The sequence below is a fragment of the Thamnophis sirtalis genome, unplaced genomic scaffold (assembly GCF_051295495.1).
Source record: "Thamnophis sirtalis isolate CommonGarterSnake01/CBP01778 unplaced genomic scaffold, rThaSir2_p1.2 scaffold_2, whole genome shotgun sequence".
In the NCBI taxonomy this organism is placed as follows: Eukaryota; Metazoa; Chordata; class Lepidosauria; order Squamata; family Natricidae; genus Thamnophis; species Thamnophis sirtalis.
Window position 1 is genome coordinate 44,909,115 of NW_028261382.1, and position 24,018 is coordinate 44,933,132.

The window sequence follows — 24,018 nt, forward strand, 5'->3', positions numbered from 1 at the left end:
CGGTTGGGGGGGAAAAAAATCCCAAAAGAAACATCCAACATAGCATGGCTAATTTTATTGCAAGGATGAGTCGAAGGCCCGCTCGGGATTCTACAACTCACTCGCGGTCTACTTCAGCTACTTGCAACGCATTGCAAAACTACAGATATTTTTTTCTCCACCCAAAGGAAATTGCTTTCCTTCCCCCCCACCCCCTATTTTTCTCCTTTTTTTAAAAGCAGGGCTTACATTTCGGGAACTCGGGAAACCTACTGCAAAGCCTCCTCCACCCGGATCCCCCCAAAAGGGGTATAATTCAGGGCCTTCCAAGTGAACAGAGGATTCGGAACCTCGTCGTTTTTCCTAACCAAATGAATCTCATCAGGTTTCAAGACGCGTGGCCACATGTTGACATCCGCCATTTCGCCCACAAAGCTGTCTTTCTTCCCCCAGGAATCGCGGTCGTGGCCCAACAAGAAGGTCCCGTTTTGGCTGATCTTGTAACCCTTCTGCATCACGAAGCGCGAGAGAAGGTCGCCGTTGTGCCAAAAGTGGACCAATCCAGTGGTGGAATCCCAGGCCACGCAGAGGTGCTGCCACTCCCAAAGGGACGGCTTCCGGGGTGCCATCATGTGTGTCATCCCACCTATTTGGAGGTGGAACATGATGGAGTTGGGTTTGACGATCTGGAAATCCTTGGCGTTGGGCTTGGTGGAGTAAGAGAAGAGGGTATAGGGAAGGATCTGGCTGGGGTTGAACCTCAGGCACACAGTGAAGTTGGTCAAGGGATGCTGGAGGGAGACATTCACCTTCACGCTGGCCTTCTTGTTACCGACCGGGAAAACGAAGACCTTGTTCTCGAGATCTGGAAGGGGATAAAAAGACCTCTTGGTTAGCAAGACACCTGCCTAAGATCAGAGAGTGGGAGATGAAGGGGAGCTGCTAGCAACACGATGGACTGAGAAGAGGCATTTGAACCCCGAGCAAGTCAGGTGGGAATGGTTTTCTGACAAGTTCTTCCTGTTTTGACAAGTGTTGGATGAAGATTAAATGCTCAGGCCATTATTTCTTTTGGATCCAGAAACAATAGATAGACCAGCTTTGAGAGTAGAGTAGGGTAGGGTAGGGTAGGGTAGGGTAGGGTAGGGTAGAGTAGAGTAGAGTAGAGTAGAGTAGAGTAGAGTAGAGTAGAGTAGAGTAGAGTAGCGTAGAGTAGAGTAGAGTAGAGTGGAATAGAAATAAATAGAAATAGAAATATAGAAATTAAAAGAGAAATAGAAAAATAGAGAAATAGAATACAATAAGAAACAGAATTAGAAATTAACAGAATAGAAGAGGAATAGAGTAGAACAGAGTAGAAATAGAAATAAAAATAATAATAATAATAGAAATATAGAAATTAAAAGAAGAGAAATAGAGAAATAGAATAGAATAAGAAATAGAAATAGAAATTAACAGACTAGACTAGATTAGAATAGAATAGAACAGAATACAACAGAACAGAATAGAATAGAACTAGAGAAATAGAATAAGAAATAGAAATTAACAGACTAGACTAGATTAGAATAGAATAGAATAGAACAGAACAGAATACAACAGAACAGAATAGAATAGAACAGAACAGAATACAACAGAACAGAATAGAATAGAACTAGAGAAATAGAATAAGAAATAGAAATTAACAGACTAGACTAGATTAGAATAGAATAGAATAGAACAGAACAGAATACAACAGAACAGAATAGAATAGAACAGAACAGAATACAACAGAACAGAATAGAATAGAACTAGAGAAATAGAATAAGAAATAGAAATTAACAGACTAGACTAGATTAGAATAGAATAGAATAGAACAGAACAGAATACAACAGAACAGAATAGAATAGAACTAGAGAAATAGAATAAGAAATGGAAATTAACAGACTAGACTAGATTAGAATAGAATAGAATAGAACAGAATAGAATAGAACTAGAGAAATAGAATAAGAAATAGAAATTAACAGACTAGACTAGATTAGAATAGAATAGAACAGAACAGAACAGAATAGAATAGAACTAGAGAAATAGAATAAGAAATTGAAATAGACATTGATAGAACAGAGCAGAACAGAACAGAATAGAATAGAATAGCAAAGCCGATGAAAAGTCCAGGAGATTTCACCCAGCTTCTGGAGACCACCAGACCTTCAATGAACAGGTGGAGCTGCTCCTTCATGGGTTTAAGCCTCACCTTCTTGGAAATCAACCCACAGCCTTACAATTTGACATTCTATATGATCAACAAGCTCTACCACGTACAGAAGATCTGACAACCCTATTGAGAACAAGGCCCATGAAAAGCTTGGTGGGTTTCACCCAACTTCTGGAGACCAGAATGGAGACCAGTCAATGGACAGCTGGAGCTGCTCCTATATGGGTTTAAGCCTCACCTTTTTGGCCGAAGGATCCTGACAGGCAGGCAATGATAAGAAGGAGGGAAGGAAGGAGGACCATCATGGTGGACGATGGAGGAGTCAGTTGGTTGCAGGAATCCTTGTCCCTATGTCCTTGGGCACGGAGCTGTGTCCTCCTCGCAGGATCGAATCAGCTTCTCAAATGAATGATACCCTCTCTATTGTTCCTCTTGGACTTAGAAGAAGGGGCAGGCTGAGCCGTCCCTTCTGTTTTCCCAGTTTCCCCATGAATGAAATGATAACATTTCATCAGGACTAAATCAACCATTTGAATCGCTCCCAAATATGGTTGATTGACCCACAGATTGAAAACAAAACACCTCTAAGCCACGTCAACTTAAGAACGTTGCTCTGATGTTTTTCTTAAATCTAAAACAAAGCCAGTTATTATCCGTTGTCACCATTCTGGATCCCCGCCTGGGATATTCTTATCTTGTTTCTTATCATGGTTTCGTCCACGTCAAAATGTCATCCCTCCCTTAACTGGGCTCATGTCAGATAGGTGGGTTCTTCAAGTCCTCTCAGAAGCCTTGATGATGGCTCCACCAGCTAGGTCAAGGATTTCCAACTCAAGGCCTGCAGGCCAGATCTGGCCGGCGGGGTGCTTAGATCTGGCCAGTGGCGGGTTTCACATATTCTTCTGCGCGTACACCTGGCCTTGAAAACGTGGCTAAAAGTTTTGATTATTAGGGGGGAAATGTTATGATAGAGGATATAGTCCGGTGATAGTCAACATGGCCCCTACCGCCCACTAGTGGGCGTTCCAGCTTTCATGGTGGACGGTAGGGGTTTGCTGTAAACTCTGCTTTATAAATTTTATAAAGTAAAGTTACTTCCCTACTTTATAAATCACTATTACTGTGGAACCGGTGGGCGGTTAGAAAATTTTACTACCAACAGAGATACAAAAGCGGGCGGTAGGTATAAAAAGGTTGACTACCCCTGATATAGTCAAATAAAGGAGGGATAATGATGACAACCTCTGTGTGTGTGTGTGTGTGTGTGTGTGTGTGTTTGTGTGTGTGTGTGTGTTGCATTTGTGCTGATAAATAAATAAAGGGAGACTAGTATAGATCTATTTCAAGCTATTTAGTTCTCATCAGCTAGCCATACCCTTACTGGGAATCGAACCTGGGCTGTATTACATATTAGACCGCTGCATTAGCCACTAGGCCACAGGTTCTCCTCCTATATATATGTATGTACAATATAAGGAAACTAGATGAAAATTGCCAACAGCGATTTGGAAAGGAGGATTAGAAAAGTTTGTTATTAAATATTATGGATGTTTAGCTAGAACAGGACATAAGGATTCAGAGTTATTAGAGGATTTTAGAAATATTAAATGAAATGCCAGTATGTGGCTATGTATTAAATCTCAGTGTATTTTATGATGAAGGACGCTTAAATAATTATAGTCAAATAAAAATGGAGGCATAAGGGTAACATGTATAAATATTTGAGTTAAAATTATTGAGTTAATATGAATTATGCTTGTTGACTGTGGAAGAGATGCACAAAAGCCTTTTGTAACTGATACACTTTCCACAGTATGTAAAGAAGGAAGATTTTATGTGTTGTGTTTGTTTTGAAAATAAAAATAAATAAATTTTAAAAAAAAGAAAACGTGGCTAAATAGGACGGCATTACGCCTGGGTGGATGGGCGCAGTCACCGCTATCGGTTTGCCTGAACCAGTCTGAACTGGCTGAATACCACCTCTGGATCTGAGTGGCGGCCACGCTAAAAACAGCCGAGGAGTGGCTGGCGGTGTCAGGCCTGGAAGCCATCTTTTACCTTTGAGCCTTCAGGCCTGCCACCAATTCCACTGTGGGGAAATGGGAGAAGGGATTGCATGGCGTCTGGGTGAGATGCAGTCGAAATAACATTCTTTCCAGGAAGTCAAGGCCACTTTGCCCTGCAGCTGAGATGAAGGGACTGGGAGGCATCTCCGGTTTTGGATGGTGCCTGATTGGATCGTGTGAGAGGCATATGTGGGTGTTGACTTGGACTTTCTGTTGGGTGGGCGAAACCTGGAAGCTCTCAGATTCGGGAGTCCCCAGATGTGCCAACATGACCTCTCCAATAAAATGGAGCTTTGAGGAAGCCTCAAAGAGTTTCCTTTCGTTGGGGCTGTTGCTTGGAACCCTGAGACAGACGGTGCCTCTGCCAGCAAAAATGGGGCTCAGGAGGGCTGCACTCAGGAGAGCCACAGGCAGCCCTCCTGAGCTCCATTTTTGCTGGAAGAGGGTTTCAGGAGACAGTCGCAGCGAAAGAAAGAAAGAAAGAAAGAAAGAAAGAAAGAAAGAAAGAAAGAAAGAAAGAAAGAAAGAAAGAAAGAAAGAAAGAAAGAAAGAAAAAGGAAGGAAGGAAGGAAGGAAGGAAGGAAGGAAGAAAGAAAGGAAGGGAAAGAAAGATAGAAAGATAGAAAAAAGAAAGAGGAAAGAAGAAGGAAAGAAGGAAAAAAGAAAGAGAGGGAAAGAAAGATAGAAAGATAGAAAAAAGAAAGACAGAGAGAGGAAAGAAGAAAGAGGAAAGAAGAAAGAAAGAGAAAGAAAGAAAGAAAGAAAGAAGAGGGGAGAAAGAAAGATAGAAAGAAGGGAGAGAAAGAAAAAAGAAGAGGGAGAGAAAGAAAGAAAGAAAGAAAGAAAGAAAGAAAAGGGAAAGAAGGAAAGAAGGAAAAAAGAGAGGGAAAGAAAGATGGAAAAATAAAAAAATGAAAGAAAGACAGACAGAGGAAAGAAGAAAGAAAGAAGGAAGAAGAAAGAAAGAAAGAAAGAAAGAAAGAAAGAAAGAAAGAAAGAAAGAAAGAAAGAAAGAAAAAAGAGAGGGGGAAGAAAAAAGAAAGAAGGAAGGAAGAAGAAAGAAAGAAAGAACGAAAGAAAGATGGATGTGTTCTGACTCACAACATAATCTTTCCTGATTCCCTTCCTTCAACATATTTCTATGCTGATCTTCTCCAAATGACTGTAAAATCCCAGGCCAGTCATTCAATAGAACAGGTAGTCCTCGACTTAACGACCGCAATTGAGGCCAGGATTTATGTTGCCAAGTGAGAAATGTGTAGTTTTGCCCCGTCTTACGACTTCGTTTGCCACATTCGTCTCTTTTTCCAGTGCCGTTGTAATTTCGAACGCCCACTCCATGAACTGTCGTAAGTCGAGGACCACCTGCATTCTTGGGATTCCTTTTCAGTTGGGGGGAAAAAAAAGAATAAAAGAAACGTTCGACTGTAGCATGAATAAGCGGCTAATTTTATTGCTTCTACAAACTCAATCACGATCTACTTCAGCTATTTGCAACTACAGATATTTCTACCCACCCAAAGAAAACGGCTTTCGTTTCCCTTGTGTTTCTCCTTTGTCAAACGCAGGGCTTACACTTCGGGAACTCAGACAACCTCGTGCAAAGCCTCTTCCACACGGACACCCTGAGCGGTATAATTCAGGGCCTTCCAGCTGACCACGGGATTGGGGACCTCCTCGTTTTTCCTAACCGAATGAATCTCATCGGGTTTCAAGACGCGTAGCCACATGTTGACATCCGAAATTTCGCCCACAAAGCAATCTTTCTTCCCCCAGGAATCGCGGTCGTGCCCCAAAAAGACGGTCCCATTTGAACTCATCTTGTAACCCTTTCTCAACACGAAGCGCGGGAGAAGCTCGCCGTTGTGCCAACAGTGGACCACTCCAGTGGTGGCGTTCCAGGCCACGCAGATGTGCTCCCACACCGAATGGGACGCCTTCGGGGGAGTAATAATTTGTGTCATCCCACCTATTACAAGGTTGAACTGGCTGGGGCTGTACTTTATGATCTGGAAATCCTTGGCTTTGGTCTTGGTGGAGTAAGTGAAGAGGGCATAGGGACGGATTTGGAGGGGGTTAAACCTCAGGCACACGGTGAAGTTGGTTAAGGGGCGCTGTGGGAGGGAGACGTTCACCTGCACGGCGGCCTTCTTGTTAGCGGACGGGAAAACGAAGACCTTCTTCTGGAGATCTGGAAGGGGACAAAAGACCTCTTGGTTAGCAGGGCCCTTGCCTAAGATCGGGGAGTGGGAGGCGAAGGGGAGCTGCTAGCAACACGATGGACAGATAAGAGGCGTTTGAGCCCTGAGGAAGTAAGGTGGGAAAAGCTTTCTGACAAGTTCAGCCTGTTTCGACAAGTGTCAGGATGATGATTAGATGCTCCGACCATTATTTCTTTTGGATCCAGAAACAATGAGAACACCGGCTTTAAGAGTAGAGTAGAAATAGAAATAGAAATATAGAAATTAAAAGAAGAGAAATAGAAAACCGGAGAAATAGAATAGAATAAGAAATAGAAATTAACAGAATAGAAGAGGAATAGAGTAGAGTAGAAATAGAAATATAGAAATTAAAGGAAGAGAAATAGAAAAATAGGGAAATAGAATAGAATAAGAAATAGAAATAGAAATTAACAGAATAGAAGAGGAATAGAGTAGAGTAGAAATAGAAATAGAAATATAGAAATTAAAGGAAGAGAAATAGAAAACCAGAGAAATAGAATAGAATAAGAAATAGAACTAGAAATTAACAGAATAGAAGAGCAATAGAGTAGAGTAGAGCAGACTAGAATTATAAATAGAAATAACAGAAATATAGAAATTAAGAGAACTAGAGAAATAGAATAGAATTAGAAATAGAAATAGACATTAATAGAACAGAATAGAATAGCAATGCCAATGAAAAGTCCAGGAGATTTCACCCAGCTTCTGGAGACCACTAGATCTTCAACGAAGAGGTGGAGCTGCTCCTACATGGATTTAAGTCTCACCTTCTTGGAAATCAACCCACAGCCTTACAATTTGACGTTCTACACAGCCAACAAGCTCTACCACACACAGAAGATCCCACAACCCTATTGAGGTTAACGCTCATGAAAAGTTTGGTAGGTTTCATCCAGCTTCTGGAGACCAGAGGACGATCAATGGACAGGTGGAGCTGTTCCTACATGGATTTAAGTCTCACCTTCTTGGAAATCAACCCACAGCCTTACAATTTGACGTTCTACACAGCCAACAAGCTCTACCACACACAGAAGATCCCACAACCCTATTGAGGTTAACGCTCATGAAAAGTTTGGTAGGTTTCATCCAGCTTCTGGAGACCAGAGGACGATCAATGGACAGGTGGAGCTGCTCCTACATGGATTTAAGTCTCACCTTCTTGGAAATCAACCCACAGCCTTACAATTTGACGTTCTACACAGCCAACAAGCTCTACCACGCACAGAAGATCCCACAACCCTATTGAGGTTAACGCTCATGAAAAGCTTGGTGGGTTTCACCCAGCTTCTGGAGACCAGAGGACGATCAATGGACAGGTGGAGCTGTTCCTACATGGTTTTAGGCTTCACCTTCATCGCCGATGGATCCTGACAGGCAGGCAAGGATAAGAAGGAGGGAAGGAAGGAGGACCATCATGGTGGACGATGGAGGAGTCAGTTGGTCGCAGGAATCCTTATTCCGATGTCCTTGGGCACGGAGCTGTGTCCTCCTCGCAGGACCAAATCAGCTTCTCAAATGAACGACAACCTCTCTGATGTTCCTCTTGGACTTAGAAGAAGGGGCAGGCTGAGCCGTCCCTTCTGTTTTCCCAGTTTCCCCATGAATGAAATGATAACATTTCATCAGGATTAAATCAACCATTTGAATCGCTCGCAAATATGGTTGATTGACCCACAGATTGAAAATAAAAGACCTCAAAGCCACGTCAGCTTAACAACGTTGCTCTGATGTTTTTCTTAAATCTAAAACAAAGCCAGTCATTATCCGTTGTCGCCGTTCTTGATCCCTGCCTGGGATATTCTTATCTTTCCCGTGGTTTCATCCACGTCAAAATGTCATCCCTCCCTTAACTGGGCCCATGTCAGATAGGTGGGTCCCACGTGTCCTCTCAGAAGCCTTGATGATGGCTCCACCAGCTGGGTCAGGGCAGTGGTGAAATCTACCATATTTTTCGGAGTATAAGACGCACCAAGATTTTGAAGAGGCAAATTGTTTAAAAAAAGGTTTTGCACTGTGCACACCTCCCAAAAACGGCCTGAAAAACGGACCCGTTTTTTTTTTCAATAAAAGGGCATAAATAGGCTTTAGGAAACTTCTAGAGTGCTCCTGGGGGCATGTGGGGCCCAAAAACGAGCACAAAATGACCCCGTTTTCACTCATTTCTGCCCTCCCCAGCCCCCAGGAGCACTCTGGAAGCCTCCTAAAGGCTATGCATGGCCATTTTGGTGAAGAGGTTGGGGTTTTGTGTGGTAAAAAATGCTGTATTCAGTGTATAAGACGCACCCAAATTTTCAGCCTCTTTTTTGTGGGAAAACGGTGCGTCTTATACTCCGAAAAATACGCTAATTTTTTTCCCCGCCGGTTCTGTGGGTGTGGCTTGGGACAGCCTATTTGTCCAAATCGGCAGGGGAAAAATGCTTTAATAAGCAGAAGGAAAACTTCCGATGATCGTGCAGCTCATATCTGAGCCACGTGATCCTTGGAAGCTTATTTCTTATTACTGATTCGCAGAACCAAGGACATTCGTCCCTACCGGTTCAGCCGAACCGGGCCAAACCAGGAGGATTTCACCCTGGGTCAGGGGTGTCAAACTCAAGCCCGCAGGGTGCTTAGATCTGGCCCATGGGGGCCATGCTAAAAACAGCCGAGGAGTGGCTGGTGGTGTCAGGCCTGGAAGCCATCTTTTTACCTTTGAGCCTTCAGGCCTGCCACCAATTCCACTGTGGGGAAATGGGAGAGGGGATTGCATGGCGTCTGGGTGAGATGCAGTCAAAACAACATTCTTTCCAGAAAGTCAAGGCCACTTTGCCCTGCAGCTGAGATGAAGGGACTGGGAGGCATCTCCGGTTTTGGATGGTGCCTGATTGGATCGTGTGAGAGGCATATGTGGGTGTTGACTTGGACTTTCTGTTGGGTGGGCGAAACCTGGAAGCTCTCAGATTCAGGAGTCCCCAGATGTGCCAACATGACCTCTCCAATAAAATGGAACTTTGAGGAAGCCTCAAAGAGTTTCCTTTCGTTGGGGCTGTTGCTTGGAACCCTGAGACAGACGGTGCCTCTGCCAGCAAAAATGGGGCTCAGGAGGGCTGCACTCAGGAGAGCCACAGGCAGCCCTCCTGAGCTCCATTTTTGCTGGAAGAGGGTTGCAGGAGACAGTCGCAGCGAAAGAAAGAAAAAAGGAAGGAAGGAAGGAAGGAAGGAAGGAAGGAAGGAAGGAAGGAAGGAAGGAAGGAAGGAAAAAAAGAAAGTAAGTAAATAAGAGAAAGAACAAAGAAATAAAGATAAAGAATGGGAAAGAAAGATAGAAAGAAAGAAAAATGAGAGAAAGAAGGAAAGAGAAAAAGAAAGGAAAAAGAAAGAGAGAGGGGGAAAGAAAGAAGAAAAAGAAACAAAGGGAGAAAAAAGGGAAAGAAAGAAAGAAAAGAAAGAAAGTGAAAAAGAAAGAAAAGAAAGAGGGGGGAGGGAGGGAAAGGAAGGAAGACAAAAGTGAAAGAGTGGGGGAAAAGATGAAAGAAGAGAGAAAGAAAGAAAGAAAGAAAAGAAAAAAGAAAGAGAGAGGGAAAGAAAAAAGAAAAAAGAAAGAAAGTGGGAAAAAGAAAGGAAGAAAGAAAGAAGGAAGGAAGGAAGGAAGGAAGGAAGGAAAGAAGGAAAGGAAGGAGGATGGACGTGTTCTGATTCACAACATAATCTTTCCCGTCTCCCTTCTTTCAACATATTTCTATGCTCACCTTTTCTAAATGACTTAAAATCCTATGCCAGTCATTCTATAGAACAGATAGTCCTCAACCTATGACCACAATGGAGTCCAAAATTTATGTTGCTAAGTGAGAAAATAAATAAATGCGACTCAATTGTCGAGCAGGAAGAATGTAAACCAAGCCATCATGGGGAAATCATGAAGCGATCACCAGTGTGAAAAAAATGGCCATAAGCTTCTTTTTTTTAAGTGCTATTCTAATTTTGAATGGTCACTAAGCGGAGTATCGTAAGTCGAGGTCTACCTGCGTTCTTGGGATTCCTTTTCAGTTGGGAAAAAAAAGAATAAAAGAAACGTTCGACGTAGCATGAATAAGCGGCTAATTTTATTGCAAGGATGAGTCGAAGGCCAACTCGCGATTGGCGGGCGTGGGTCGCCTCTACGAACTCAATCACGATCTACTTCAGCTATTTGCAACTACAGATATTTTTTCCCACCCAAAGAAAAATTATTTTTCTCCTTTTTCAACCGCACGGCTTACATTTCGGCAACTCTGGGGACCTTTTACAAAGCCTCTTCCACAAGGACGTCCCCCCGAACGGTATAATTCAGGGCCTTCCAGCTGACCACAGAATTAGGGACCTCCTCGTTGTTCCAAACCGAATGAATCTCATCGGGTTTCAAGACGTGTAGCCATATGTTGACATCCGCCATTTCCCCCAGGAAGCTATCTTTCTTCCCCGAGAAATCTCTCTCTTGCCCCAACATGATGGCCCCATTTGGGCTCATCTTGTAACCCTTTCTCATCACGAAGCGCGGGAGAAGCTCGCCGTTGTGCCAACAGTGGACCAATCCAGTGGTGGAGTTCCAGGCCACGCAGATGTGCTGCCACTCCGAAGGTGACGCCTTCCGATGCGCAATCATTTGCGTCATCCCACCTATTAGAAGGTTGAAGTGGTCAGGGTGGTACTTGATCTGGAAAGCGTTGCCTTTGTTCTTGGCGTAGTAAGAGAAGAGGATAGCGGGGCGGGCTTGGAGGGGTTTAAACCTCAGGCACACGGTGACGTTGGTCAAGGGATGCCCTGGGAGGGAGACGTCCACCCGCACGACGGCCTTCTTGTTACCTGCCGGGAAAACGAAGGCCTTCTTCTCGAGATCTGGAAGGAGACAAAAGACGTCTTGGTTAGCGGGGGCCCTGCCTAAGATCGGGGCGTGGGAAATGAAGGAAAGGTGCTAGCAACACGATGGACAGATAAGAGGCGTTTGAGCCCTGAGCAAGTGAGGTGGGAAAAGCTTTCTGACAAGCCTTCCCTGTTTTAATAAGTGTCAGGATGATGATTAGGTGCTCCGGCCATTATTGAGCCTACCTTCAGATCCCCAAGGGGCCTCTGAAACTCCTTGGGAAGACACAAGACCAGCTTCTCCTTCTCAACCAAGACCTGGTTCAGAAGAGAAGATGGCAGAGCACAGGTCCCTCCTTATACTCATGGGAACTCTACTTGACGTTGGCTGAAGCCACCTCAGAAGGATCTTCTGGGATAGTCAACCTACAGCCTTTTAACTTGTTATTCTACATGGCCAACAACCCTTCTCCATGAGCAGAAGGTCCAACAGCCCCATTGGGGGCAATGCCAATGCAAAGTTCAGCAGATTCCACCCAGCTTCTGGAGACCACCAGACCTTCAATGAACAGGTGGAGCGGCTCCTACGTGGGTTTAAGCCTCACCTTCTGAGAAAACAACCCACAGCCTTACAATTTGACATTCTACATGACCAACAAGCGCTACCACGCACAGAAGATCTGACAACCCTATTGAGAACAAGGCCCACGAAAAGCTTGGTGGGTTTCACCCAGCTTCTGGAGACCAGAGGACTCCTACATGGGTTTAAGCCTCACGTTCATGGTGAACAGAAAAAAATGAGCAGAGAATGGGAGAAGAGGAGAGGAGAGGAGAGAAGAGAAGAGAATGAAGATTAGAGTAGAGTAGAGTAGAGTAGAGTAGAGTAGAAAAGTAGAATACAGAAAAGGAGGAGGAGGAGGAGGAGGAGGAGGAGGAGGAGGAGGAGGAGGAGGAGGAGGAGGAGGAGGAGGAGGAGGAGGAGGAGGAGGAGGATGTAGAACAGAGCTTCACCTTTTTGGCCAAAGGATCCTGACAGGCAAGCAAGGATAAGAAGGAGGGAAGGAAGGAGGACCATCATGGTGGACGGTGGAGGAACTGGCTGACCGCAAGAATCCTTATTCCGATATCCTTGGGCACAGAGCTGTATCCTCCTTGCAGGACCGAATCAGCTTCTCAAATGAATGACAACCTCTCTGATGTTCCTCTTGGACTTAGAAGAAGCGGCAGGCTGAGCTGTCCCTTTGGTTTTCCCAGTTTCCCCATGAATGAAATGATAACATTTCATCAGGATTAAATCAACCGTTTGAAACGCTCGCAAATCCCGAGTGATCGACCCACCCATTGAAAATGAAGCACCTCAAAGCCACGTCAACAACGTTGCTCTGGTGTTTTTCTTAAATCTAAAACAAAGCCAGTCATTATCCGTTGTCACCATTCTGGATCCCTGCCTGGGATATTATTATCTTTCCCGTGGTTTCATCCACGTCAAAATGTCATCCCTCCCTTAACTGGGCCCATGACAGAGAGGTGGGTCCCCACGTGTCCTCTCAGAAGCCTTGATGATGGCTCCACCAGCTAGGTCAACTCAAGGCCCGTGGGACAGATCTGGCCCATGGGGTGCTTAAATCTGACCAGTGGCAGGTTCCACAGATTCTTGCCAGAGCGCCTTTCACACATGTGCTTTGCTCACACGCGCGCCTTCTGCGCGTGCGCCCGGCCTTGAAAACGTGACTAAATAGGACAGCGTTATGTCTGGGCGGGTGGGCGCAGTTGCCGCTAGCGATTCGCCTGAACTGGTCCGACCTGGCTGAATACCACCTCTGGATTTGGCCCGTGCAGCCACCCTGAAAATAGCGAAGGATTGACTCGTGGTGCCTCTGCCGGGGAAAATGGAGCTCCGGAGGGTTGCAGGAGGCTGTTGCAGCCTAAAACGGAGTTCAGGAGGGCTGCATGTGGCACTCTTGCAGCCCTTTTTCACTGGCAGAGGGTTGCAGGAGGCTGTCGCAGCTGGAAATAGAGCCTGGGAGCTCGATTTCACTGGCAGAGCCCTCTGGCCCATACAGGAACCCACAACAGGAGTGTTGTCGAGCTGGCAATGCCTGCCCCGGCCCGCCGAGACCAAACCCAACCCTGACGCAGCCCTCGGTGAAATTGAGTTTGATACCCCTGAGCTAGGGAATTCAGGACTGTGATGCCCAGACTGTGGCCTTCAAGAGGCAAGATTCTCAGCGGTGGTTATGTTGATTGTACATTCTTGGAGGGAGGGAACAAGCAAGCAAAACAAACAAGCCAGATTTTAGCAATAGCAATAGCAGTTAGACTTATATACCGCTTCATAGGGCTATCAGCCCTCTCTAAGCGGTTTACAGAGTCAGCATATCGCCCCCCACAGCCTGGGTCCTCATTTCACCCACCTTGGAAGGATGGAAGGCTGAGTCAACCCTGAGCCGGTGAGATTTGAACTGCTGAACTGCAGATAGCAGTCAGCTGAAGTGGCCTGCAGTGCTGCACTCTAACCACTGCGCCACCTCGGCAAGCACAAGCAAACAAGCCAGATTTTCTTGAGCTAACTAAAAAAGAAAAAAAGACACATTCAGCGTATCGTGAATAAACCGCTTATTTTATTGCCAGGGTATTTGGGAAGCCCACTTACGATTTTGCATCATCTGCCTATCAATCACGATCTACTTCAATTATTTGCAGAACTACAGATTAAGCATTTTTATTTTATTTTATTGCCTTAAAGGCCTTTCCTTTTCTCTCATATATTTTTTTTCTCCCATTCAAAAAACGCAGATCTCGCATTTGGGAGAAAACTTAAGGCCTGGTGTTTGTAACCAGCACGTAATCCTGAGCGGTGTAATGGAGAGATCTCCAATTGATCAGATTGTCAGGCACCGGCTCCTCCCTCATGACCAATTGGATCTCATCCGTGGTCAGCACCCGGGACCACATGTTGACCTCCGTCATTTCGCCCATAAAGCATTGGCGGATGTCGAAACCCCCTCCGAATTCATCCTGCTCCTGCCCCAGAATAATGGATGCCTCGTGGCTGATCCTGTACCCCTTCCTCATTCCCACACGAGGGAGAAGTTCCCCGTTGCGCCAAAAATGGACCAACCCATCCCAGGTGTTCCAGGAGACACAGATGTGCTCCCAAGCAGGAATTGTCCTCACGGGGACCGTGAAATCCAGCTTGTCTCCGCCCAGGTAAACGGAATACTTCTTGTCGTCGGGCTTAAAAATCAGGAAATCGTTGTCCTTGGACCGGGTGGCATAAGAGAAGAGGGGAAAGGAAGAGAAAAGCGGGGAGTGATATCGCAGGCAGACGGTGAGGTCGGTCAGGGGATGCTGAAGGGTGGAGTTCAGACGCACGAAGGCCTTCTTAGTAGCTGTCGGGAAAATGAAGACCTTCTTATGGAGATCTGGATGGAGACAGAAGACATCTCGGTTAGCAGGGCCCCTGCCTAAGATCGGGAAGTGGGAGGCGAAGGACAGCTGCTAGCAACACAATGGACAGATAAGAGGTGTTTGAGCCCTGAGGAAGTAAGGTGGAAAAGCTTTCTGACAAGTTCCCCCCCCCCCCGTTTTGACAAGGGACAGGGTGATGATTTTGGTGCCCCAACCACTTTTTATTTTGAATCCAGAAACATCCAAACCAGGAATAGAATAAGAATAAGAATAAGAGAATAGGGGAAGAGAGGAGGAGAGAAGAGAAGAGAAAAAAAACCGAATACAGAAAAGGAGGAGGAGGAGGTGAAGGTGAAGGTGAAGAAGGAGAAGGAGGAGGAGGAGGAGGAGGAGGAGGAGGAGGAGGAGGAGGAGGAGAAGAAGAAGAAGAAGAAGAAGAAGAAGAAGAAGAAGAAGAAGAAGAAGAAGAAGAAGAAGAAGAAAAATAAACAGAGTAGAGTTGAACAGTAGAATACAGAAAAGGAGGAGGAGGTGAAGGCGGAGGAGGAGAAGAAGAGAGGAGAGGAGGAGAGAGGAGAAGAGAAGAGAAAAATGAATAGAGTAGAACAGTAGAATACAGAAAAGGAGGACGAGGGGAAGGAGGAGGAGGGAGGAGGGGGAGGGGAAGGAGAAGGAGAAGGAGGAGGAGAAGGAGAAGAAGAAGAGGAGGAGGAGGAGGAGGAAGAAGAAGAAGAAGAAGAAGAAGAAGAAGAAGAAGAAGAAGAAGAAGAAGAAGAAGAAGAAGAAGAAGAAGAAGAAGAAAAAAGAAAAAGAAAAAGAAGAAGGTGGAATGGAATAAGAATGTAGAACAGAGTTTCACCTTGTTGGCTGAAGGATCCTGACAGGCAGGCGAGGATAAGAAGGAGGGAAGGAAGGAGGACCATCATGGTGGACGATGGAGATGCCAGCTGTTTGCAGGAACTCTCCGTAGCCCTCTTTGGCTGGTGTCCTTGCAGGTCAAGTCAACTTCTCAAATGAATTGCCTTACGTGTCTCTTGAACTTAGAACGAGGGGCAGGTTGAGCTGTCCCTTCTGTTTTCCCAGTTTCCCCTTGAATGAATCGGCTTCATTTAATTAGGACTCAATCAACCATCCCAATAGCCTGTCAGTCTGCTTGATGGATGGATGGATCCATAGATAAATAAACAAACATCTCAAGCCACATCAACTTGATGACGTTGCTCTGATATTCCACTTAGACCTCAAACAAAGAGTTATTATCCATAAACTCTTGTTTTGGATCCTTTGGAATAGTCAAACACCTCAAGTCACGGATCCAATTTTACACTGGCTTTGATTTTAATTCATGTTAAAGGTAAAGGCTCCCCTCGCACATCTGTGCTAGCTGTTCCCGACTCTAGGGGGCGGTGCTCATCTCCATTTCAAAGCGGAAGAGCCAGCGGTGTCCGAAGACGTCTCCGGGGTCATGTGGCCGGCATGACTCAACACCAAAGGAGCACGAAACGCCGTTCCCTTCCCACCAAAGGTGGTCCCTATTTTTCTTTTTTAAAATAATTTTTATTGAATGTTTTAATCTTTAAAAACAGAAAGAAAAACACCACAAGAACAAACAAATCACAAAACGTTCCTAACCATATAAAATAATTATACAGCCTTCTGTATCGGATTTCCTGTTGAGCCTTTATAATTCTCCATTCTGCATTGCCTTCCTATTGCTTTAACCTTGTCCTATAATATAGCAACAACATTTATACTAATATTGATTATTTATATCGCCATATATTTGCATCCTCTATTTTCTGCTTTGGCTTCTGTTTTCTAGCCACTTATAAATTCTATTCCATATTTTATAGAAACCCGATTCTTCTCTTTCTTTTAGTTCTATTGTCATTTTGTCCATCTCTGCACATTGAAATTGTTTATCCATTTTTTTGCTCTAATACTCCTAGTAGGAAAGCTTCCTGTTTTTCTACTTGCATTTTTATGTGCTTTCGAACTGCTAGGTTGGCAGAAGCTGGGACAAGTCACGAGGGGGCTCACTCCGTTAGGCGGCGCTGGGGATTCGAACCGCCGAACTGCCGATCTTTCTGATCGACAAACTTCAGCATCTTAGCCACTGAGCCACCATGCCCCTTGTATCGTAATTCATATTACGATCACTTTTATTTTAATTCAAGCGAGATGACAGTTCTCTTCTCTGGAGGAGCCAGGACCACAGTGGCAGGCAGAATTTATATGGCTAAGCAAGGCGGTTCACACTCAATTTTAATTATTATTATTTTTGCTGCTATTGTGAAGCAAATTAGACAAGGAAAACCAAAAGGACACTTATAGACTGGGTGAAACCAGGTTTAATAGCAGTGACTGTGAGAGGGATCTTGGAGTCTTAGTGGACAACCAGCTAAATAGGAGACAGCAGTTAAAAAAAGCCAATGCAATCCTAAATTGCATCAACAGAGGGATACAATCAAGATCAAGGGAGGTACTACTACCCCTCTATAAAGCCCTAGTAAGGGCCACACCTAGAATCCTGCATCCAGTTTTGATCCCCACACTATAAAAAAGATGTTGAGGCTATAGAAAGAGTGCAGAGAAGAGCAACCAGGATGATGAGGGGACTGGAGGCTAAAACATACGATGAACGGTTGCAGGAACTGGGCCTGGCTAGTCTAGGGAAGAGAAGGACCAGGGGAGACAGGAGAGCATCTTCCAATATTTGAGGGGCTGCCCCAGAGAGGAGGAAGTGGGTCAAGCTATTCTCCAAAGCACCAGATAAGGAACAATGGATGGAAACTGACCAAGGAGAGATTCAACCTGGAAATAAGGAGACATTTTCTGACAGTGAGAACCGTCAACCCATGGAAGAGAAGTTGCCTTCGGAAGTTGTGGGAGCTTCATCCCTGGAGGCTTTCAAGAAGAGATTGGACTGCCATCAGTTAGAAATGATGTAGGTGGCGTAGGGTCTCCGGCTTGGGTGGGGGGTTGGACTAGACGACCTCCAAGGCCCCTTCCAATCCTGTCATCTGAAATCGCCATAACCTGCCCTTAATTAAGTGAATCCAGTTTCTTCCACTAACTTTGTTTGTGGGAAGCTGGTTTGGGAAGATATGTTATAAATACATATCGGTTGGCAAGCCCCCAATTTTTTGATCCCATGACCGTTATAAGAGGGAGGACAGGATTCTCCCGCCCCCCCAGCAATGTAGCTTCCAATGCTCACTAAATGAATGGTTGTAAGTTGAGGACTATGTATAAAACTAATTGCCCAATGAATTGTATGACGGCGATATCATAAGCCCTTGTGTCAATGGGAAATCCTAGAGTAGGTGGGTGCCAACAGATTTGCTTACCTGGGCCACATGGAGTAAGGAGTTATTGCCTTGGGCCACCTACAAAATATGTAATACAATATATCATTGTATAAATTTATGTGGCGCTCTCGCCTCACAATCAGTGAGGCTGTAAGTTCGATCCTTGGTAGAGGCAGATATTTTTCTCTCTCTGGGCACGATGAGAGAATATCTGCCGAACAAAACTCCACCCTGGCGACAGGAAGGGCATTGGGCCAGTAAACACTCTGCTAGCTGCATTCAGGACTCCACCCCACAAGGGATTATGGGCCGTTTACAAGTTGGTGATGCAACCCCCGTGTAACAAGGAAGAAAAGTGGAAATCACCCCCTGCTCTGTTCTTTGGCCCCCCCATTGCGCGATGAGAATAAAGAGAAATTCGGCGTCGTCATGAACAAGCGGCTTATTTTATTGCGAGGTTAGAATCACGTTCCCGCTGGTGATTTTCCCGGGCACGGATCGTCTACATATCAATCACGATCTACTTCGAATTTGCTATACACTAAAACTATGCATTTCTTTTCTCTCCCCACCCTCCTCCAGAAGAGAATTCCTTTCGAACGCAGGTCTTCCCTTTGGGGAAACAACCTAAGGCACTTCCTCCGTAAGGACCACATAATCCTGAATTGTGTAATTAAAAGAGCTCCAGCTTAATATAGGGTCGGGCACGGTGTCATCTTTCATCAGCAGCCTGACGTCATCGGAGGTCAACATCTTTGGCCACATGTTGACCTCCGCCATGTCGCCCACGAAGGATTGGCTGGCTTGGAAGCCCCCTCCGAAGGTATCCTGGTCTTGCCCCAGGAAGATGGAGGCCTGGTGGCTGATCTTGTAACCCCTTTTGGTTCCCAAGCGGGGGAGAAGGACGCCGTTGAGCCAAAAATAAATCAGCCCGTTTCTGGAGTTCCAGGAGACGCAGATGTGCTCCCAACTGGGAATAACTTGCCTAGGGATCTTGAAGAGTACATCCGAGTTGCCTATGCTAACCGAATAGACGCTGTGGTCTTCCTTAAAAATCAGGAAAGCGTTGTCGTGGGCCCGGGTGGCATAAGAGAAGAGGGAATAAGGGCGTAAGAGCGGGCAGTGGTGTTTCAGGCAGACGGAGAGTTTGGTCAGGGGCTGCTGAAGGTTTACATTCAGGCGCACGGCGGCCTTGGGAGAAGTCGCCGGGAAAACGAAGACCTTCTTCTGGAGATCTGGAAAGGAGACCAAGGGATCTCTGTTAGAAGGGTAGCTGTTTAGAATCGGGTGGAGGAGGAAGGGGAAGGAAAGCTGCGAGCAACACGATGGGCAGATAAGAGGACCTTGAGCCCTGAGCAAAAAAGTAACGTGGGGAAATCTTGTCCATCAAGAGCCAGCTGTTTTGACAAGCTTTGGGGCAGGTTCCCACTTGACCCATGGATTTTTTGGGGGGGGAAACACAAGCCAGCTCCTCAACCAAGAATCAACCATTGAAGCCACCTGAATTTGGGGTTGGGGAACACAAGGCCATCTTCTCCTCCTCAACCAAGACCAGGAATCCAGGTCCCCTTTGAGTCATGGTGACTCTACCTGACCTTTGGCTGAAACCACCTGAATTTGGGGTTGGGGAACACAAGGCCATCTTCTCCTCCTCAACCAAGACCAGGAATCCAGGTCCCCTTTGAGTCATGGAGACTCTACCTGGACTTTCATTGAAGCCACCTGAACTTGGGGTTGGGGAACACAAGGCCATCTTCTCCTCCTCAACCAAGACCAGGAATCCAGGTCCCCTTTTAGTCACGGAGACTCTACCTGGACTTTCATTGAAGCCACCTGAATTTGGGGTTGGGGAATACAAGGCCATCTTTTCCTTCTCAACCAAGACCAGGAATTCAGGTCCCCTTTTAGTCATGGAGACTCTACCTGGACTTTCGTTGAAGCCACCTGAATTTGGGGTTGGGGAATACGCCATCTTCTCCTCCTCAACCAAGACCAGGAATCCAGGTCCCCTTTTAGTCATGGAGACTCTACCTGGACTTTCATTGAAGCCACCTGAACTTGGGGTTGGGGAACACAAGGCCATCTTCTCCTCCTCAACCAAGACCAGGAATCCAGGTCCCCTTTTAGTCATGGAGACTCCACCTGACTGAAGCCACCTTAGAAGGATCTTCTGGGGAAAATCAACCCATGGCCTGACAACGTAGCCAACAAGCCCTAGCTTGAAAAGAAGACCCAACGGCCCCTGGAGAACAACATGGATGAAAAGCTCAACAGATTTCACCCAGCTTCTGGAGACCACGGGGGCTTCAATGGACAGGTGGAGCTGCTCCTACATGGGTTTAAGGCTCACCTTCTTGGCCGAAGGATCCTGAGAGGCAGGCAAGGATAACGAGGAGCGAAGGAAGGAGGACCATCTTGGTGGACGACGCAGGAAACAGCTGGTTGCAGGAACCCTGGGCAGGTCCTCTCGTTCCGATGTCCTCGGGTGCTGAGCGGTGTCCTCCTTGAAGGACCAAATCAGCTTCTCAAATGGTGACACCTGTCTTACGTGTCTCCTGAACGTCAAACAAGGGGCAGGCTTAGCTGTCATTTGGGTTTTTCTCCATGAATGAATTGATGTCATTTAATCAGATTAAATCAACACAAGAAGTGTCAGTACTGCTTTATATTGTAGTGGTGAAGTCACCCTTGAAATTTTCCATCCAGTTCTGGTCACCACGACACGAAAAAGATGTTGAGACTCTAGAAGGTGTACAAAGACGAACAACAAGGAATGGAATAGAATAGGATGGGATAGAATAGAATAGAATAATAGAGTAGAATGTAGAGAATAGAATAAGGAATGGAATGGAATAGGATGGGATAGAATAGTATAGTATAGTATAGTATAGTATAGAATAGAATAGAATAGAATAGAAGAGTAGAATGTAGAGAATAGAATGGAATAGGATGGGATGGGATGGGATAGAATAGAATAGAACAGAATAGAATAGAATAGTAGAGTAGAATGTAGAGAATAGAATAAGGAATGGAATGGAATAGGATGGGATAGAATAGAATAGAATAGAATAATAGAGTAGAATGTAGAGAATAGAATAAGGAATGAAATGGGATAGGATGTGATAGGATGGGATAGGATAGAATAGAATAATAGAGTAGAATGTAGAGAATAGAATAAGGAATGGGATGGGATAGGATGGGATAGGATAGGATAGAATAGAATAATAGAGTAGAATGTAGAGAATAGAATAAGAAATGGGATGGGATGGGATGGGATGGGATAGAATAGAATAGAATAATAGAGTAGAATGTAGAGAATAGAATAAGGGATGGGATGGGATAGGATGGGATAGGATAGGATAGAATAGATTAATAGAGTAGAATGTAGAGAATAGAATAAGGAATGGAATGGGATGGGATGGGATAGAATAGAATAGAATAGAATAGAATAATAGAGTAGAATGTAGAAATAGAATAAGGAATGGGATGGGATAGGATGGAATAGAATAGAATAGAATAATAGAGTAGAATGTAGAGAATAGAATAAGGAATGGGATGGGATAGGATGGGATGGGATAGGATAGAATAGAATAATAGAGTAGAATGTAGAAATAGAATAAGGAATGGGATGGGATAGGATGGAATAGAATAAAATAGAATAATAGAGTGTAGGGAATAGAATAAAATAAGGAATGGAATGGAACGGAACAGAACAGAACAGAATTCTTTATTGGCCAAATGTGATTGGACACACAAGGAATTTGTCTTTGGTGCATCTGCTCTCAGTGCATATAAGGAAAATAAAATACATTCGTCAAGAATCATAAGATACAACACTCGGTGATAGTCAAGGTTAGGGTTATCAAATTGTACTAGGAAACAAATAAAAACAATATAAATTGAAAGATACAAGCAACACGGTTATAGTCGTACGTGGGAGGAGATAGGAAATAGGCAATAGGAAGGATGAGAAGAATAATAGTAATAATAATGCAGACTTAGTAAATAGTTTGACAGCGTTGTGGGAATTAGTTGTTTAGCAGAGGGATGACATTCGGGGGAAAAACCATCCTTGTGTCTAGTTGTTCTGGTGTGCAGTGCCCTATAGCGTCGTTTTGAGGGTAGGAGTTGAAACCATTTATGTCCAGGATGCGAGGGGTCTGTAGATATTTTCCCAGCCCTCTTTTTGACTCCTGCAGTGTGCAGGTCCTCAATGGAAGGCAGGTTGGTAGCCATGTTTTTTTTCCTGAAGTTCTGATTCTCCTCTGAAGTCTCCATCTGTCTTGTTGGGTTGCAGAGCCAAACCAGACAGTGATGGAGGTGCAGAGGACAGACTGAATAATTCCTCTGTAGAATGATCAGAGGACTGGAGGCTAAACCATATGATGAACCGTTGCAAGAACTGGGCATGCCCAGTCTAACAAAGACCAGGATTAGTGGGAACTTGACAACAGCCTTCCAATATTTGTGGGGCTGCCCCAAAGAAGAGAGGTTCAACCTCTTCTCCAAAGCACCTGAAGGCAGGACAAGAAGCAACGGGTGGAAACTAACCAAGGACAGAAGCAACCTAGAATTAACAGTAAGAAGAATTAGCCGGTGGAACAGCTTGCCTCCAGAAGTTGTGGGTGCTCCATCGATGGAGATTTTTAAGAAGAGATTGGACAATTTGTCTGCAATGGTATAAGCAAGTCTTCTGCTTGAGCTGGGGGTTGGACTAGAAGACCTCCAAGGTGCCTTCCAAGCCTATTATTCTATGTCCTGGTCTTGGAACAAAACTAGCTTTCTTCTCAGAATCAGATAAGAGATCTGGACAATCTTTATTTAAAAGCCAACACCTGACATTCACGCTCTCCTAAAACCACCTCTCAGTTATATTTTTTGGGTACGTTTCCATTTCTGATTGGAGTCCAATCAAAATATTTTCCCGGAGCTGGTGATTCGCTCGATTGTTATTCCTTCCCCCAAAGTGTTTGCAGAAGATTACAAAACCGATTTTAAACACAAACTGCTAAAGGGAATCCAGAACCAAAGATAACACACGGTGGTGACAGTTGTAAACAATTTGAAATTTATTTTTAAAGCGCTGATCAATGTTGGAACAGTGCTCTCTGTTGCAAAAGGCCCGCCCTTCTCTTGGGTCCCCATTATCCAGGCCATCATCCAGCCATGCTGGCTGGGGAATTCTGGGAGATAAAGTCCACAAGTCTTAAAAATTGCCAAGTTTGGAGACCCCTGAGATAGATGGATGGATGGATGGAAGGAAGAGAGGGAGAGGGGGGAGGGAGAAAGAGAGATGATAATAAGAGATAGATGATAGATAGATAGATAGATAGATAGATAGATAGATAGATAGATAGATAGGTAGGTAGGTAGGTAGGTAGGTAGGTAGGTAGGTAGGTAGGTAGGTAGGTAGGTAGGTAGGTAGGTAGGTAGGTAGGTAGGTAGACAGACAGACAGACAGACAGACAGACAGACAGACAGACAGAAGGAAGAGAGGGGGAGAGAGGGAGAAAGAGAGATGAGAGATAATAGATGATAGATAGATAGATAGATAGATAGATAGATAGATAGATAGATAGATAGATAGATAGATAGATAGAAGAAGAGAGGGGGAGAGAGGGAGAAAGAGAGATGAGAGATAATAGATGATAGATAGATTAGATAGATAGATAGATAGATAGATAGATAGATAGATAGATAGATAGATAGATAGAAGAGAGGGGGAGAAAGGGAGAAAGAGAGATGAGAGATAATGATAGATAGATAGATAGATAGATAGATAGATAGATAGATAGATAGATAGATAGATGATAGAAGAGAGGGGGAAAGAGAGAGGGAGAAAGAGAGATGAGAGATAATAGGTAGGTAGGTAGGTAGGTAGGTAGGTAGGTAGGTAGGTAGGTAGGTAGGTAGGTAGATAGATAGATAGATAGATAGATAGATAGATAGATAGAAGAGAGGGGGAGAAAGAGAGGGAGAGAGATGAGAGATAATAGGCAAATAGATGGTGATAGATAGAT

The 24,018-nt window shown here is 44.8% G+C and overlaps 5 protein-coding genes across 6 annotated transcripts; all 5 read right to left on the reverse strand.

Annotated features, from left to right (window-relative positions):
• Positions 1–187: 187 nt before the first annotated feature.
• Positions 188–2,541, reverse strand: LOC148048722 (C-reactive protein-like). The gene is made up of 2 exons (XM_087705252.1): positions 2,409–2,541; positions 188–844 (listed from the first exon to the last, which is right to left on the reverse strand). Exons 1-2 carry the CDS (start codon positions 2,473–2,475, stop codon positions 249–251), a joined length of 663 nt encoding a protein of 220 aa, XP_087561378.1. The 5' UTR covers positions 2,476–2,541; the 3' UTR covers positions 188–248.
• Positions 2,542–5,662: 3,121 nt separating this feature from the next.
• LOC148048723 (C-reactive protein-like) lies at positions 5,663–7,968 on the reverse strand. Its single transcript, XM_087703710.1, has 2 exons — positions 7,808–7,968; positions 5,663–6,427 (listed from the first exon to the last, which is right to left on the reverse strand). Exons 1-2 carry the CDS (start codon positions 7,872–7,874, stop codon positions 5,823–5,825), a joined length of 672 nt encoding a protein of 223 aa, XP_087559836.1. The 5' UTR covers positions 7,875–7,968; the 3' UTR covers positions 5,663–5,822.
• A 2,549-nt stretch (positions 7,969–10,517) lies between these two features.
• Positions 10,518–12,583, reverse strand: LOC106543060 (C-reactive protein-like). The gene is made up of 2 exons (XM_087705254.1): positions 12,288–12,583; positions 10,518–11,312 (listed from the first exon to the last, which is right to left on the reverse strand). Exons 1-2 carry the CDS (start codon positions 12,352–12,354, stop codon positions 10,720–10,722), a joined length of 660 nt encoding a protein of 219 aa, XP_087561380.1. The 5' UTR covers positions 12,355–12,583; the 3' UTR covers positions 10,518–10,719.
• Positions 12,584–13,875: 1,292 nt separating this feature from the next.
• Positions 13,876–18,326, reverse strand: LOC106543061 (serum amyloid P-component-like). Of its 2 annotated transcripts, none has more exons than XM_087705255.1 (2): positions 15,547–15,655; positions 13,876–14,701 (listed from the first exon to the last, which is right to left on the reverse strand). In XM_087705255.1, the coding sequence occupies exons 1-2, from the start codon at positions 15,611–15,613 to the stop codon at positions 14,094–14,096; spliced, it is 675 nt and encodes a 224-aa protein (XP_087561381.1). In that variant the 5' UTR covers positions 15,614–15,655; the 3' UTR covers positions 13,876–14,093. The 2 variants fall into 2 exon arrangements, 1 of the variants encoding a protein (XP_087561381.1); XR_015695506.1 differs by lacking the exon at positions 15,547–15,655 and adding an exon at positions 18,038–18,326 and having other exon boundaries at positions 14,570–14,701.
• Positions 18,327–18,425: 99 nt separating this feature from the next.
• Positions 18,426–20,712, reverse strand: LOC106550666 (serum amyloid P-component-like). Its single transcript, XM_087705253.1, has 2 exons — positions 20,349–20,712; positions 18,426–19,233 (listed from the first exon to the last, which is right to left on the reverse strand). Exons 1-2 carry the CDS (start codon positions 20,410–20,412, stop codon positions 18,626–18,628), a joined length of 672 nt encoding a protein of 223 aa, XP_087561379.1. The 5' UTR covers positions 20,413–20,712; the 3' UTR covers positions 18,426–18,625.
• Positions 20,713–24,018: the final 3,306 nt, after the last annotated feature.